The 18,398-nt window shown below is 50.5% G+C and overlaps 1 protein-coding gene across 1 annotated transcript in view; it reads right to left on the bottom strand.

Moving 5' to 3' along the window:
- The window catches only part of LOC110502581 (DNA-binding protein RFX7), a 46,816-nt gene that overhangs the window by 6,631 nt on the left and 21,787 nt on the right, over positions 1-18,398 (bottom strand). Inside the window, exons 7-9 of the mRNA XM_036934519.2 lie at positions 3,383-3,593; positions 2,626-2,933; positions 1,533-1,714 (exon numbers count right to left, since the gene is read on the bottom strand). Of these exons, the coding sequence (XP_036790414.2) occupies positions 1,533-1,714; positions 2,626-2,933; positions 3,383-3,593 (701 nt within the window). The remainder of the gene's footprint in view (positions 1-1,532; positions 1,715-2,625; positions 2,934-3,382; positions 3,594-18,398) is intronic.

Genomic DNA, 18,398 nt, shown 5'->3' with positions numbered 1-18,398 from the left:
TGTAAGAATATTCTGAAGATAAATACACAACGCAGAGGACCAGAGGTCAATACAGTACTAAAGGTCAAGAGGACGAGAGGTCAATACAGTACTAAAGGTCAAGAGGACCAGAGGTCAATACAGTACTAAAGGTCAAGAGGACGAGAGGTCAATACAGTACTAAAGGTCAAGAGGACCAGAGGTCAATACAGTACTAAAGGTCAAGAGGACGAGAGGTCAATACAGTACTAAAGGTCAAGAGGACCAGAGGTCAATACAGTACTAAAGGTCAAGAGGACCAGAGGTCAATACAGTACTAAAGGTCAAGAGGACCAGAGGTCAATACAGTACTAAAGGTCAAGAGGATGAGAGGTCAATACAGTACTAAAGGTCAAGAGGACCAGAGGTCAATACAGTACTAAAGGTCAAGAGAACCAGAGGTCAATACAGTACTAAAGGTCAAGAGGACGAGAGGTCAATACAGTACTAAAGGTCAAGAGGACGAGAGGTCAATACAGTACTAAAGGTCAAGAGGACGAGAGGTCAATAGGGTACTAAAGGTCAAGAGGACGAGAGGTCAATACAGTACTAAAGGTCAAGAGGACGAGAGGTCAATACAGTACTAAAGGTCAAGAGGACGAGAGGTCAATAGGGTACTAAAGGTCAAGAGGACGAGAGGTCAATACAGTACTAAAGGTCATTGGAAATAGTGTTGTTTTTTTATGTAATAGGGGATTAATGATCAATGGGTCAGAGACATGAGAGGAATTTCAGTCCGGGACTCATAGCTACATGGTAAGTTCTCATTGGTATACATTGAGCCTGAAATAGGATACTTGTTATTTGGCCATTGGCCCAGTTTTATTGCAAGGAATTCTAATTGGTCAACCACAGGCTGGGGTTGGGTTATAAAACTACATCCTGTCACTTTGTTCACTGGAGATAGTCACTGAGAGAGAATCACTGAGAGAGAATCACTGTGGAAAGAATCACTGAAGAGAATCACTGAGAGAGAATCACTGAGGAGAGAATCACTGAGGAGAGAATCACTGTGGAAAGAATCACTGAGAGAGAATCACTGTGGAGAGAATCACTGAGGAGAGAATCACTGTGGAAAGAATCACTGTGGAAAGAATCACTGTGGAAAGAATCACTGAGGAGAGAATCACTGTGGAAAGAATCACTGAAGAGAGAATCACTGAGAGAGAATCCCTGAGGAGAGAATCACTGTGGAAAGAATCACTGAAGAGAATCACTGAGGACAGGGGAGAATCAATACCTACCTCTCAGCATAACATCCATGATTTGTCTTCTTTGAATAATTGTTTTTTTTTTCTCCCCTGATTTGCTTTGGGGTCTGTGTCCTTGAAGAGTAACATCAACTGCTAACAGGGTTCTACATGGAACCCAAAAGGGTTCTACCAGGAACCAAAAAGGGTTATCATATGGGGACAGCTGAGGAACCCTTTTGGAATCCTTTTTACTAAGAGTGTAGGGTGGGCTTAATCTGTGTCCGGAAAACCATAAATGGTGATGATGATTCTCATTATTACCTGTGCCTAGCCAGGCGGTCTCCCACGGGGCTGGCTGAGATGTTCTGGGGCGTTTTAGGGGACTGTCTGTGGGTCAGAGACTGGGTGTGGGTGACCACCTGGAAGTTAACCGTTGGCATGACCTTCCCCTCGGCGGACCCCACCGGGCTAGGGGATGTCATCAGCTGCCTGCTCCTCTGGACCTGCCGGGAGAAACACACAGTGGGAACATGTTAGACGACGGCCGCTTGTAAATGCCAAGGGTCAGGGGTTCGATTCCCGAGGCCACCCATACGTAAAATGTATTCAGTGTGACTGTAAGCATCTGTTAAAAGATCTAGATGACTTATTATTATTATTACTGGTGAAGGAGGAAGTAACACTCCTCAGGCATAGAATATGGGCCCACGGTCATGTAGATCTGGGCCCAAGGTCATGTAGATCTGAGCCCAAGGTCATGTAGATCTGGGCCCAAGGTCATGAAGATCTGGGCCCAAGGTCATGTAAATCTGGGCCCAAGGTCATGTAGATCTGGGCCCAAGGTCATGTAGATCTGGGCCCCAGGTCATGTAGATCTGAGCCCAAGGTCATGTAGATCTGGGCCCCAGGTCATGTAGATCTGAGCCCAAGGTCATGTAGATCTGGGCCCAAGGTCATGTAGATCTGGGCCCAAGGTCATGTAGATCTGGGCCCAAGGTCATGTAGATCTGACCAAATAGCAGAATTGTTCAGGAGCTATCCATCGCAGCGACATTCTTGACATTCAATAAATTGTTGCCTTATCTTTCCTTTTAAAACTGAGCATGTCGTCTAAAACCAGTATCAATCTTGTCTGATCTGTGTGTGTATCTGTGTGTGTGTATCTGTGCGTGTATCTGTGTGTGTGTGTATCTGTGTGTGTATCTGTGTGTGTGTGTGTATCTGTGTGTGTGTGTATCTGTGCGTGTGTGTATCTGTGTGTGTGTATCTGTGCGTGTATCTGTGTGTGTGTGTATCTGTGTGTGTGTGTATCTGTGTGTGTGTGTATCTGTGTGTGTGTATCTGTGTGTGTGTATCTGTGTGTGTGTATCTGTGTGTGTGTGTATCTGTGCATACATATGTTATCCCATCGTACCGTGATGGGGCTGGGGACGGCTGCCACCACAATACCAATGGTAGGTTGTGGTGAAAGCAAAGCAGGACTTCCACAGGGGATAGCTGGCCCTGGGGTGCTGGCCTCGGTCCTCCTGGCCTGGTTCTGTCCCTGGGCCTCTCCAGGCAGGGGGGACTGGAGCTTCTGCTCCTGCTGTTTCTTCTGGATCTTCCTCTGGAGCTGCTGCTTGGCGTCTACCGAGGGAGAGGCAAGCGTCTTCACCTGCGGCTGGAAGGAAGAGGCCTCGGACGTGGGCACGAACGCAGAGGTTGGCGTGGGAGTCTTCAGACCTGGTGAGATATACAGATGAGAAAAGAGATTTCTCAACACGCCTGAGAAACGGGTTTTAAAAAATGTGTTGAACCAACTACAGCTTGACACACGAGCAAGACTCACAACTTCGTTCCCATCAACAGCCCGACACCTAGCCCCGTTACCCGTGGTTGTCTGCTTAGCGTTGCCACGGACTTGGTGCCAATGTAGTGACCGTTGAGTGACTATTGACTGTCTCTACCACCATCCCCATTAGCCATGCCTACCTGTACCTTCCATACCACCATCCCCATTAGCCATGCCTACCTGTACCTTCCATACCACCATCCCCATTAGCCATGCCTACCTGTACCTCCCATACCACCATCCCCATTAGCCATGCCTATCTGTACCTTCCAACCCACCATCCCCATTAGCCATGCCTACCTGTACCTTCCATACCACCATCCCCATTAGCCATGCCTACCTGTGGGAGCCCCAGTCATGACGGTGAGGGCAGCCATAGACTTGGTTCCTATGTAGTGACTGTTGAGCAGGAAGCGAGCCAGGTCCTCCACAGCATCAAACTGTCTGCCGAGGACCTTCTGAGCCCACTCACACACCAAGCCACAGGCCGCTGAGCGCATCTCATCCTCGGCACTGGGAGACTGGCCCGACGACGGCTCCATCGGCTCACACTGGGAAGAAGAGGGTTAATTAAGTAGGGGAAGAGTTCAGATATGATATCATGTCTGGAGTTTGGGAAAGAGGTCATTCAGATATGATATCCTGTCTGGAATTTAGGGAAGAGGTCATTCAGAAATGATATCCTGTCTGGAGTTTGGGGAAGAGGTCATTCAGATATGATATCCTGTCTGGAGTTTAGGGAAGAGGTCATTCAGATATGAAATCGTCTGGAGTTTGGGTGGATTTACTAGGAATGAGGTCAATTCCATTTAAATTCAGATCTAAACTGAAATTCAAATTTTCCTCAACTTGCTTCTCAGTGAGATTTGGAATTGGATTATCAGTTTACGTCCTCAATTGAAATGGAACTGACCCCAACCCCGATGAAATGGAACTGACCCCAACCCTGATGAAATGGAACTGACCCCAACCCCGATGAAATCGAACTGACCCCAACCATGATGAAATGGAACTGACAACAACCCTGATGAAATGGAACTGACCCCAACCCTGATGAAATGGAACTGACCCCAACCCCGATGAAATGGAACTGACCCCAACCCTGATGAAAGGGGAAATGACCCCAACTCTGATGAAATGGAACTGACCCCAACCCTGATGAAATGGAACTGACCCCAACCCCGATGAAATAGAAATGACCCCAACCCTGATGAAAGGGGAACTGACCCCAACTCTGATGAAATGGAACTGACCCCAACCCTGATGAAATGGAACTGACCCCAACCCCGATGAAATGGAACTGACCCCAACCCTGATGAAATGGAACTGACCCCAACCCTGATGAAATGGAACTGACCCCAACCCCGATGAAATGGAACTAACCCCAACCCTGATGAAAGGGGAACTGACCCCAACTCTGACGAAATGGAACTGACCCCAACCCTGATGAAATGGAACTGACCCCAACCCTGATGAAATGGAACTGACCCCAAACCTGACGAAATGGAACTGACCCCAACCCTGGCGAAATGGAACTGACCCCAACCCCGACGAAATGGAACTGACCCCAACCCCGATGAAATGGAACTGACCCTAACCCCGATGAAATGGAACTGACCCCAACCCTGATGAAATGGAACTGACCCCAACTCTGACGAAATGCAACTGACCCCAACCCTGACGAAATGGAACTGACCCCAACCATGATGAAATGGAACTGACCCCAACCCCGATGAAATGGAACTGACCCCAACCATGATGAAATGGAACTGACCCCAACCCTGATGAAATGGAACTGACCCCAACCATGATGAAATGGAACTGACCCCAACCCTGATGAAATGGAACTGACCCCAACCTTGATGAAATGGAACTGACCCCAACTCTGATGAAATGGAACTGACCCCAACCATGATGAAATGGAACTGACCCCAACCCCGATGAAATGGAACTGACCCCAACCATGATGAAATGGAACTGACCCCAACCCCGATGAAATGGAACTGACCCCAACCCTGATGAAATGGAACTGACCCCAACCCTGATGAAATGGACCTGACCCCAACCCTGACGAAATGGAACTGACCCCAGCCCTGACGAAATGGAACTGACCCCAACCCTGACGAAATGGAACTGACCCCAACCCAGACGAAATGGAACTGACCCCAACCCCGACGAAATGGAACTGACCCCAATCATGATGAAATGGAACTGACCCCAACCCCGATGAAATAGAAATGACCCCAACCCTGACGAAATGGAACTGACCCCAACCCTGAAGAAATGGAACTGACCCCAACCCTGACGAAATGGAACTGACCCCAACCCTGACGAAATGGAACTGACCCCAACCCTCACGAAATGGAACTGACCCTAACCCTGACGAAATGGAACTGACCCCAACCCCGATGAAATGGAACTGACCCCAACCCCGATGAAATGGAACTGACCCCAACTCTGATGAAATGGAACTGACCCCAACCCCGACGAAATGGAACTGACCCCAACCCTGACGAAATGGAACTGACCCCAACCCTGATGAAATGGAACTGACCCCAACCCCGATGAAATGGAACTGACAACAACCCCGATGAAATGGAACTGACCCCAACCCTGATGAAATGGAACTGACCCCAACCCCGATGAAATGGTACTGACCCCAACCCCGATGAAATGGAACTGACCCCAACCCCGACGAAATGGAACTGACCCCAACCCTGACGAAATGGAACTGACCCCAACCCTGATGAAATGGAACTGACCCCAACCCTGATGAAATGCAACTGACCCAAACCCTGACGAAATGGTACTGACCCGAACCCTGACGAAATGGTACTGACCCCAACCCCCTGAAATGGAACTGACCCCAACCCCGATGAAATGGAACCGACCCCAACCCCGATGAAATGGAACTGACCCCAACCCCGATGAAATGGAACTGACCCCAACTCTGATGAAATGGAACTGACCCCAACTCTGATGAAATGGAACTGACCCCAACCCTGACGAAATGGAACTGACCCCAACCCTGACGAAATGGAACTGACCCCAACCATGATGAAATGGAACTGACCCCAACCCGATGAAATGGAACTGACCCCAACCATGATGAAATGGAACTGACCCCAACCCCGATGAAATGGAACTGACCCCAACCCTGATGAAATGGAACTGACCCCAACCTTGATGAAATGGAACTGACCCCAACCCTGATGAAATGCAACTGACCCCAACCCTGACGAAATGGTACTGACCCCAACCCTGACGAAATGGTACTGACCCCAACCCCCTGAAATGGAACTGACCCCAACCATGATGAAATGGAACTGACCCCAACCCCGATGAAATGGTACTGACCCCAACCCTGAAGAAATGGAACTGACCCCAACCCTGACAAAATGGAACTGACCCCAACACTGACGAAATGGAACTGACCCCAACCCTGACGAAATGGAACTGACCCCAACCCCGATGAAATGGAACTGACCCCAACCCCGATGAAATGGAACTGACCCCAACCCCGATGAAATGGAACTGACCCCAACTCTGATGAAATGGAACTGACCCCAACCCCGACGAAATGGAACTGACCCCAACTCTGACGAAATGGAACTGACCCCAACCCTGATGAAATGGAACTGACCCCAACTATGATGAAATGGAACTGACCCCAACCCCGACGAAATGGAACTGACCCCAACTCTGACGAAATGGAACTGACCCCAACCCTGACGAAATGGAACTGACCCCAACCCTGACAAAATGGAACTGACCCCAACCCTGACGAAATGGAACTGACCCCAACCCTGACGAAATGGAACTGACCCCAACCCTGATGAAAGGGGAACTGACCCCAACCCCGATGAAATGGAACTGACCCCAACCCCGACGAAATGGAACTGACCCCAACCCTGACGAAATGGAACTGACCCCAACCCTGATGAAATGGAACTGACCCCAACCCCGATGAAATGGAACTGACAACAACCCCGATGAAATGGAACTGACCCCAACCCCGATGAAATGGTACTGACCCCAACCCCGATGAAATGGAACTGACCCCAACCCCGACGAAATGGAACTGACCCCAACCCTGACGAAATGGAACTGACCCAAACCCTGATGAAATGGAACTGACCCCAACCCTGATGAAATGCAACTGACCCCAACCCTGACGAAATGGTACTGACCCCAACCCTGACGAAATGGTACTGACCCCAACCCCCTGAAATGGAACTGACCCCAACCCCGATGAAATGGAACCGACCCCAACCCCGATGTAATGGAACTGACCCCAACCCCAATGAAATGGAACTGACCCCAACTCTGATGAAATGGAACTGACCCCAACTCTGATGAAATGGAACTGACCCCAACCCTGACGAAATGGAACTGACCCCAACACTGACGAAATGGAACTGACCCCAACCCTGACGAAATGGAACTGACCCCAACCATGATGAAATGGAACTGACCCCAACCCCGATGAAATGGAACTGACCCCAACCATGATGAAATGGAACTGACCCCAACCCCGATGAAATGGAACTGACCACAACCCTGATGAAATGGAACTGACCCCAACCTTGTTGAAATGGAACTGACCCCAACCCTGATGAAATGCAACTGACCACAACCCTGACGAAATGGTACTGACCCCAACCCTGACGAAATGGTACTGACCCCAACCCCCTGAAATGGAACTGACCCCAACCATGATGAAATGGAACTGACCCCAACCCCCGATGAAATGGAACTAACCTCAATCATGATGAAATGGAAATGACCCCAACCCCGATGAAATAGAACTGACCCCAAACATGATGAAATGGAACTGACCCCAACCCTGAAGAAATGGAACTGACCCCAACCCTGACGAAATGGAACTGACCCCAACCCTGACGAAATGGAACTGACCCCAACCCTGACGAAATGGAACTGACCCCAACCCCGATGAAATGGAACTGACCCCAACCATGATGAAATGGAACTGACCCCAACCCCGATGAAATGGAACTGACCCCAATCATGATGAAATGGAACTGACCCCAACCCCGATGAAATAGAACTGACCCCAAACATGATGAAATGGAACTGACCCCAACCCTGAAGAAATGGAACTGACCCCAACCCTGACGAAATGGAACTGACCCCAACCCTGACGAAATGGAACTGACCCCAACCCTGACGAAATGGAACTGACCCCAACCCCGATGAAATGGAACTGACCCCAACCCCGATGAAATGGAACTGACCCCAACTCTGATGAAATGGAACTGACCCCAACCCCGACGAAATGGAACTGACCCCAACTCTGACGAAATGGAACTGACCCCAACCCTGATGAAATGGAACTGACCCCAACTCTGATGAAATGGAACTGACCCCAACCCCGACGAAATGGAACTGACCCCAACTCTGACGAAATGGAACTGACCCCAACCCTGACGAAATGGAACTGACCCCAACCCTGACGAAATGGAACTGACCCCAACCCTGATGAAAGGGGAACTGACCCCAACCCCGATGAAATGGAACTGACCCCAACCCCGATGAAATGGAACTGACCCCAACCCCGACGAAATGGAACTGACCCCAACTCTGACGAAATGGAACTGACCCCAACCCTGACGAAATGGAACTGACCCCAACCCTGACGAAATGGAACTGACCCCAACCCTGACGAAATGGAACTGACCCCAACCCTGATGAAAGGGAAACTGACCCCAACTCTGATGAAATGGAACTGACCCCAACCCTGATGAAATGGAACTGACCCCAACTCTGACGAAATGGAACTGACCCCAACTCTGACGAAATGGAACTTACCACAACTCTGATGAAATGGAACTGACCCCAACCCTGACGAAATGGAACTGACCCCAACCCTGACGAAATGGAACTGACCCCAACCCACGACGAAATGGAACTGACCCCAACCCTGATGAAATGGAACTGACCCCAACCATGATGAAATGGAACTGACCCCAACCCCGATGAAATGGAACTGACCCCAATCATGATGAAATGGAACTGACCCCAACCCCGATGAAATGGAACTGACCCCAACCATGATGAAATGGAACTGACCCCAACCCTGAAGAAATGGAACTGACCCCAACCCTGACGAAATGGAACTGACCCCAACCCTGACGAAATGGTACTGACCCCAACCCCGATGAAATGGAACTGACCCCAACCCCGATTAAATGGAACTGACCCCAACCCTGAAGAACTGGGAACTGACCCCAACCCTGATGAAATGGAACTGACCCCAACCCCGACGAAATGGAACTGACCCCAACCCTGACGAAATGGAACTGGCCCCAACCCTGATGAAATGGAACTGACCCCAACCCCGATGAAATGGAACTGACAACAACCCCGATGAAATGGAACTGACCCCAACCCTGATGAAATGGAACTGACCCCAACCCCGATGAAATGGAACTGACCCCAACCCTGACGAAATGGAACTGACCCCAACCCTGATGAAATGGAACTGACCCCAACCCTGATGAAATGCAACTGACCCCAACCCTGACGAAATGCAACTGACCCCAACCCTGACAAAATGGTACTGACCCCAACCCCCTGAAATGGAACTGACCCCAACCATGATGAAATGGAACTGACCCCAACCCCGATGAAATGGAACTGACCCCAATCATGATGAAATGGAACTGACCCCAACCCCGATGAAATGGAACTGACCCCAACCATGATGAAATGGAACTGACCCCAACCCTGAAGAAATGGAACTGACCCCAACCCTGACGAAATGGAAATGACCCCAACCCTGACGAAATGGTACTGACCCCAACCCCGATGAAATGGAACTGACCCCAACCCTGACGAAATGGAACTGACCCCAACCCTGACGAAATGGAACTGACCCCAACCCCGACGAAATGGAACTGACCCCAACCCCGATGAAATGGAACTGACCCCAACCCTGACGAAATGGAACTGACCCCAACCCTGATGAAATGGAACTGACCCCAACCCCGATGAAATGGAACTGACAACAACCCCGATGAAATGGAACTGACCCCAACCCCGATGAAATGGTACTGACCCCAACCCCGATGAAATGGAACTGACCCCAACCCCGACGAAATGGAACTGACCCCAACCCTGACGAAATGGAACTGACCCAAACCCTGATGAAATGGAACTGACCCCAACCCTGATGAAATGCAACTGACCCCAACCCTGACGAAATGGTACTGACCCCAACCCTGACGAAATGGTACTGACCCCAACCCCCTGAAATGGAACTGACCCCAACCCCGAAGAAATGGAACTGACCCCAACCCCGATGTAATGGAACTGACCCCAACCCCAATGAAATGGAACTGACCCCAACTCTGATGAAATGGAACTGACCCCAACTCTGATGAAATGGAACTGACCCCAACCCTGACGAAATGGAACTGACCCCAACACTGACGAAATGGAACTGACCCCAACCCTGACGAAATGGAACTGACCCCAACCATGATGAAATGGAACTGACCCCAACCCCGATGAAATGGAACTGACCCCAACCATGATGAAATGGAACTGACCCCAACCCCGATGAAATGGAACTGACCACAACCCTGATGAAATGGAACTGACCCCAACCTTGTTGAAATGGAACTGACCCCAACCCTGATGAAATGCAACTGACCACAACCCTGACGAAATGGTACTGACCCCAACCCTGACGAAATGGTACTGACCCCAACCCCCTGAAATGGAACTGACCCCAACCATGATGAAATGGAACTGACCCCAACCCCCGATGAAATGGAACTAACCTCAATCATGATGAAATGGAAATGACCCCAACCCCGATGAAATAGAACTGACCCCAAACATGATGAAATGGAACTGACCCCAACCCTGAAGAAATGGAACTGACCCCAACCCTGACGAAATGGAACTGACCCCAACCCTGACGAAATGGAACTGACCCCAACCCTGACGAAATGGAACTGACCCCAACCCCGATGAAATGGAACTGACCCCAACCATGATGAAATGGAACTGACCCCAACCCCGATGAAATGGAACTGACCCCAATCATGATGAAATGGAACTGACCCCAACCCCGATGAAATAGAACTGACCCCAAACATGATGAAATGGAACTGACCCCAACCCTGAAGAAATGGAACTGACCCCAACCCTGACGAAATGGAACTGACCCCAACCCTGACGAAATGGAACTGACCCCAACCCTGACGAAATGGAACTGACCCCAACCCCGATGAAATGGAACTGACCCCAACCCCGATGAAATGGAACTGACCCCAACTCTGATGAAATGGAACTGACCCCAACCCCGACGAAATGGAACTGACCCCAACTCTGACGAAATGGAACTGACCCCAACCCTGATGAAATGGAACTGACCCCAACTCTGATGAAATGGAACTGACCCCAACCCCGACGAAATGGAACTGACCCCAACTCTGACGAAATGGAACTGACCCCAACCCTGACGAAATGGAACTGACCCCAACCCTGACGAAATGGAACTGACCCCAACCCTGATGAAAGGGGAACTGACCCCAACCCCGATGAAATGGAACTGACCCCAACCCCGATGAAATGGAACTGACCCCAACCCCGACGAAATGGAACTGACCCCAACTCTGACGAAATGGAACTGACCCCAACCCTGACGAAATGGAACTGACCCCAACCCTGACGAAATGGAACTGACCCCAACCCTGACGAAATGGAACTGACCCCAACCCTGATGAAAGGGAAACTGACCCCAACTCTGATGAAATGGAACTGACCCCAACCCTGATGAAATGGAACTGACCCCAACTCTGACGAAATGGAACTGACCCCAACTCTGACGAAATGGAACTTACCACAACTCTGATGAAAAGGAACTGACCCCAACCCTGACGAAATGGAACTGACCCCAACCCTGACGAAATGGAACTGACCCCAACCCACGACGAAATGGAACTGACCCCAACCCTGATGAAATGGAACTGACCCCAACCATGATGAAATGGAACTGACCCCAACCCCGATGAAATGGAACTGACCCCAATCATGATGAAATGGAACTGACCCCAACCCCGATGAAATGGAACTGACCCCAACCATGATGAAATGGAACTGACCCCAACCCTGAAGAAATGGAACTGACCCCAACCCTGACGAAATGGAACTGACCCCAACCCTGACGAAATGGTACTGACCCCAACCCCGATGAAATGGAACTGACCCCAACCCCGATTAAATGGAACTGACCCCAACCCTGAAGAACTGGGAACTGACCCCAACCCTGATGAAATGGAACTGACCCCAACCCCGACGAAATGGAACTGACCCCAACCCTGACGAAATGGAACTGGCCCCAACCCTGATGAAATGGAACTGACCCCAACCCCGATGAAATGGAACTGACAACAACCCCGATGAAATGGAACTGACCCCAACCCTGATGAAATGGAACTGACCCCAACCCCGATGAAATGGAACTGACCCCAACCCTGACGAAATGGAACTGACCCCAACCCTGATGAAATGGAACTGACCCCAACCCTGATGAAATGCAACTGACCCCAACCCTGACGAAATGCAACTGACCCCAACCCTGACAAAATGGTACTGACCCCAACCCCCTGAAATGGAACTGACCCCAACCATGATGAAATGGAACTGACCCCAACCCCGATGAAATGGAACTGACCCCAATCATGATGAAATGGAACTGACCCCAACCCCGATGAAATGGAACTGACCCCAACCATGATGAAATGGAACTGACCCCAACCCTGAAGAAATGGAACTGACCCCAACCCTGACGAAATGGAAATGACCCCAACCCTGACGAAATGGTACTGACCCCAACCCCGATGAAATGGAACTGACCCCAACCCTGACGAAATGGAACTGACCCCAACCCTGACGAAATGGAACTGACCCCAACCCCGACGAAATGGAACTGACCCCAACCCCGATGAAATGGAACTGACCCCAACCCTGATGAAATGGAACTGACCCCAACTCTGACGAAATGGAACTGACCCCAACTCTGACGAAATGGAACTGACCCCAACTCTGACGAAATGGAACTGACCCCAACCCTGACGAAATGGAACTGACCCCAACCCTGACGAAATGGAACTGACCCCAACCCCGACGAAATGGAACTGACCCCAACCCCGACGAAATGGAACTGACCCCAACCCCGACGAAATGGAACTGACCCCAACCCCGACGAAATGGAACTGACCCCAACCCTGACGAAATGGAACTGACCCCAACCCCGACGAAATGGAACTGACCCCAACCCCGATGAAATGGAACTGACCCCAACCCCGATGAAATGGAACTGACCCCAACCCCGAGGAAATGGAACTGACCCCAACTCTGACGAAATGGAACTGACCCCAACCCTGACGAAATGGAACTGACCCCAGCCATGACGAAATGGAACTGACCCCAACCCTGACGAAATGGAACTGACCCCAGCCATGACGAAATGGAACTGACCCCAGCCATGACGAAATGGAACTGACCACAACCCCGATGAAATGGAACTGACCCCAACTCTGATGAAATGGAACTGACCCCAACCCCGACGAAATGGAACTGACCCCAACTCTGACGAAATGGAACTGACCCCAACCCTGATGAAATGGAACTGACCCCAACTATGATGAAATGGAACTGACCCCAACCCCGACGAAATGGAACTGACCCCAACTCTGACGAAATGGAACTGACCCCAACCCTGACGAAATGGAACTGACCCCAACCCTGACAAAATGTAACTGACCCCAACCCTGACGAAATGGAACTGACCCCAACCCTGACGAAATGGAACTGACCCCAACCCTGATGAAAGGGGAACTGACCCCAACCCCGATGAAATGGAACTGACCCCAACCCCGACGAAATGGAACTGACCCCAACCCTGACGAAATGGAACTGACCCCAACCCTGATGAAATGGAACTGACCCCAACCCCGATGAAATGGAACTGACAACAACCCCGATGAAATGGAACTGACCCCAACCCCGATGAAATGGTACTGACCCCAACCCCGATGAAATGGAACTGACCCCAACCCCGACGAAATGGAACTGACCCCAACCCTGACGAAATGGAACTGATCCAAACCCTGATGAAATGGAACTGACCCCAACCCTGATGAAATGCAACTGACCCCAACCCTGACGAAATGGTACTGACCCCAACCCTGACGAAATGGTACTGACCCCAACCCCCTGAAATGGAACTGACCCCAACCCCGATGAAATGGAACCGACCCCAACCCCGATGAAATGGAACCGACCCCAACCCCGATGAAATGGAACTGACCCCAACCCCGATGAAATGGAACTTACCCCAACTCTGATGAAATGGAACTGACCCCAACTCTGATGAAATGGAACTGACCCCAACCCTGACGAAATGGAACTGACCCCAACCCTGACGAAATGGAACTGACCCCAACCCTGACGAAATGGAACTGACCCCAACCATGATGAAATGGAACTGACCCCAACCCCGATGAAATAGAACTGACCACAACCCTGATGAAATGGAACTGACCTCAACCTTGTTGAAATGGAACTGACCCCAACCCTGATGAAATGCAACTGACCACAACCCTGACGAAATGGTACTGACCCCAACCCTGACGAAATGGTACTGACCCCAACCCCCTGAAATGGAACTGACCCCAACCATGATGAAATGGAACTGACCCCAACCCCCGATGAAATGGAACTGACCTCAATCATGATGAAATGGAACTGACCCCAACCCCGATGAAATAGAACTGACCCCAAACATGACGAAATGGAACTGACCCCAACCCTGAAGAAATGGAACTGACCCCAACCCTGACGAAATGGAACTGACCCCAACCCTGACGAAATGGAACTGACCCCAACCCTGACGAAATGGAACTGACCCCAACCCCGATGAAATGGAACTGACCCCAACCATGATGAAATGGAACTGACCCCAACCCCGATGAAATGGAACTGACCCCAATCATGATGAAATGGAACTGACCCCAACCCCGATGAAATAGAACTGACCCCAAACATGATGAAATGGAACTGACCCCAACCCTGAAGAAATGGAACTGACCCCAACCCTGACGAAATGGAACTGACCCCAACCCTGACGAAATGGAACTGACCCCAACCCTGACGAAATGGAACTGACCCCAACCCCGATGAAATGGAACTGACCCCAACCCCGATGAAATGGAAATGACCCCAACTCTGATGAAATGGAACTGACCCCAACCCCGACGAAATGGAACTGACCCCAACTCTGACGAAATGGAACTGACCCCAACCCTGATGAAATGGAACTGACCCCAACTCTGATGAAATGGAACTGACCCCAACCCCGACGAAATGGAACTGACCCCAACTCTGACGAAATGGAACTGACCCCAACCCTGACGAAATGGAACTGACCCCAACCCTGACGAAATGGAACTGACCCCAACCCTGATGAAAGGGGAACTGACCCCAACCCCGATGAAATGGAACTGACCCCAACCCCGATGAAATGGAACTGACCCCAACCCCGACGAAATGGAACTGACCCCAACTCTGACGAAATGGAACTGACCCCAACCCTGACGAAATGGAACTGACCCCAACCCTGACGAAATGGAACTGACCCCAACCCTGACGAAATGGAACTGACCCCAACCCTGATGAAAGGGAAACTGACCCCAACTCTGATGAAATGGAACTGACCCCAACCCTGATGAAATGGAACTGACCCCAACTCTGACGAAATGGAACTGACCCCAACTCTGACGAAATGGAACTTACCACAACTCTGATGAAATGGAACTGACCCCAACCCTGACGAAATGGAACTGACCCCAACCCTGACGAAATGGAACTGACCCCAACCCACGACGAAATGGAACTGACCCCAACCCTGATGAAATGGAACTGACCCCAACCATGATGAAATGGAACTGACCCCAACCCCGATGAAATGGAACTGACCCCAATCATGATGAAATGGAACTGACCCCAACCCCGATGAAATGGAACTGACCCCAACCATGATGAAATGGAACTGACCCCAACCCTGAAGAAATGGAACTGACCCCAACCCTGACGAAATGGAACTGACCCCAACCCTGACGAAATGGTACTGACCCCAACCCCGATGAAATGGAACTGACCCCAACCCCGATTAAATGGAACTGACCCCAACCCTGAAGAACTGGGAACTGACCCCAACCCTGATGAAATGGAACTGACCCCAACCCAGACGAAATGGAACTGACCCCAACCCTGACGAAATGGAACTGGCCCCAACCCTGATGAAATGGAACTGACCCCAACCCCGATGAAATGGAACTGACAACAACCCCAATGAAATGGAACTGACCCCAACCCTGATGAAATGGAACTGACCCCAACCCCGATGAAATGGAACTGACCCCAACCCTGACGAAATGGAACTGACCCCAACCCTGATGAAATGGAACTGACCCCAACCCTGATGAAATGCAACTGACCCCAACCCTGACGAAATGCAACTGACCCCAACCCTGACAAAATGGTACTGACCCCAACCCCCTGAAATGGAACTGACCCCAACCATGATGAAATGGAACTGACCCCAACCCCGATGAAATGGAACTGACCCCAATCATGATGAAATGGAACTGACCCCAACCCCGATGAAATGGAACTGACCCCAACCATGATGAAATGGAACTGACCCCAACCCTGAAGAAATGGAACTGACCCCAACCCTGACGAAATGGAAATGACCCCAACCCCGATGAAATGGAACTGACCCCAACTCTGATGAAATGCAACTGACCCCAACTCTGATGAAATGGAACTGACCCCAACCCTGACGAAATGGAACTGACCCCAACCCTGACGAAATGGAACTGACCCCAACCCTGACGAAATGGAACTGACCCCAACCATGATGAAATGGAACTGACCCCAACCCCGATGAAATGGAACTGACCCCAACCATGATGAAATGGAACTGACCCCAACCCCGATGAAATGGAACTGACCACAACCCTGATGAAATGGAACTGACCCCAACCTTGTTGAAATGGAACTGACCCCAACCCTGATGAAATGCAACTGACCACAACCCTGACGAAATGGTACTGACCCCAACCCTGACGAAATGGTACTGACCCCAACCCCCTGAAATGGAACTGACCCCAACCATGATGAAATGGAACTGACCCCAACCCCCGATGAAATGGAACTGACCTCAATCATGATGAAATGGAACTGACCCCAACCCCGATGAAATAGAACTGACCCCAAACATGATGAAATGGAACTGACCCCAACCCTGAAGAAATGGAACTGACCCCAACCCTGACGAAATGGAACTGACCCCAACCCTGACGAAATGGAACTGACCCCAACCCTGACGAAATGGAACTGACCCCAACCCCGATGAAATGGAACTGACCCCAACCATGATGAAATGGAACTGACCCCAACCCCGATGAAATGGAACTGACCCCAATCATGATGAAATGGAACTGACCCCAACCCCGATGAAATAGAACTGACCCCAAACATGATGAAATGGAACTGACCCCAACCCTGAAGAAATGGAACTGACCCCAACCCTGACGAAATGGAACTGACCCCAACCCTGACGAAATGGAACTGACCCCAACCCTGACGAAATGGAACTGACCCCAACCCCGATGAAATGGAACTGACCCCAACCCCGATGAAATGGAACTGACCCCAACTCTGATGAAATGGAACTGACCCCAACCCCGACGAAATGGAACTGACCCCAACTCTGACGAAATGGAACTGACCCCAACCCTGATGAAATGGAACTGACCCCAACTCTGATGAAATGGAACTGACCCCAACCCCGACGAAATGGAACTGACCCCAACTCTGACGAAATGGAACTGACCCCAACCCTGACGAAATGGAACTGACCCCAACCCTGACGAAATGGAACTGACCCCAACCCTGACGAAATGGAACTGACCCCAACCCTGATGAAAGGGAAACTGACCCCAACTCTGATGAAATGGAACTGACCCCAACCCTGATGAAATGGAACTGACCCCAACTCTGACGAAATGGAACTGACCCCAACTCTGACGAAATGGAACTTACCACAACTCTGATGAAATGGAACTGACCCCAACCCTGACGAAATGGAACTGACCCCAACCCTGACGAAATGGAACTGACCCCAACCCACGACGAAATGGAACTGACCCCAACCCTGATGAAATGGAACTGACCCCAACCATGATGAAATGGAACTGACCCCAACCCCGATGAAATGGAACTGACCCCAATCATGATGAAATGGAACTGACCCC

The sequence above is a fragment of the Oncorhynchus mykiss genome, chromosome 2 (assembly GCF_057628025.1).
Source record: "Oncorhynchus mykiss isolate SJ-2025 chromosome 2, ASM5762802v1, whole genome shotgun sequence".
In the NCBI taxonomy this organism is placed as follows: domain Eukaryota; kingdom Metazoa; phylum Chordata; class Actinopteri; order Salmoniformes; family Salmonidae; genus Oncorhynchus; species Oncorhynchus mykiss.
Note: the sequence above shows the minus strand (reverse complement) of the source record. Positions and strands in the feature narration are given on the sequence as shown.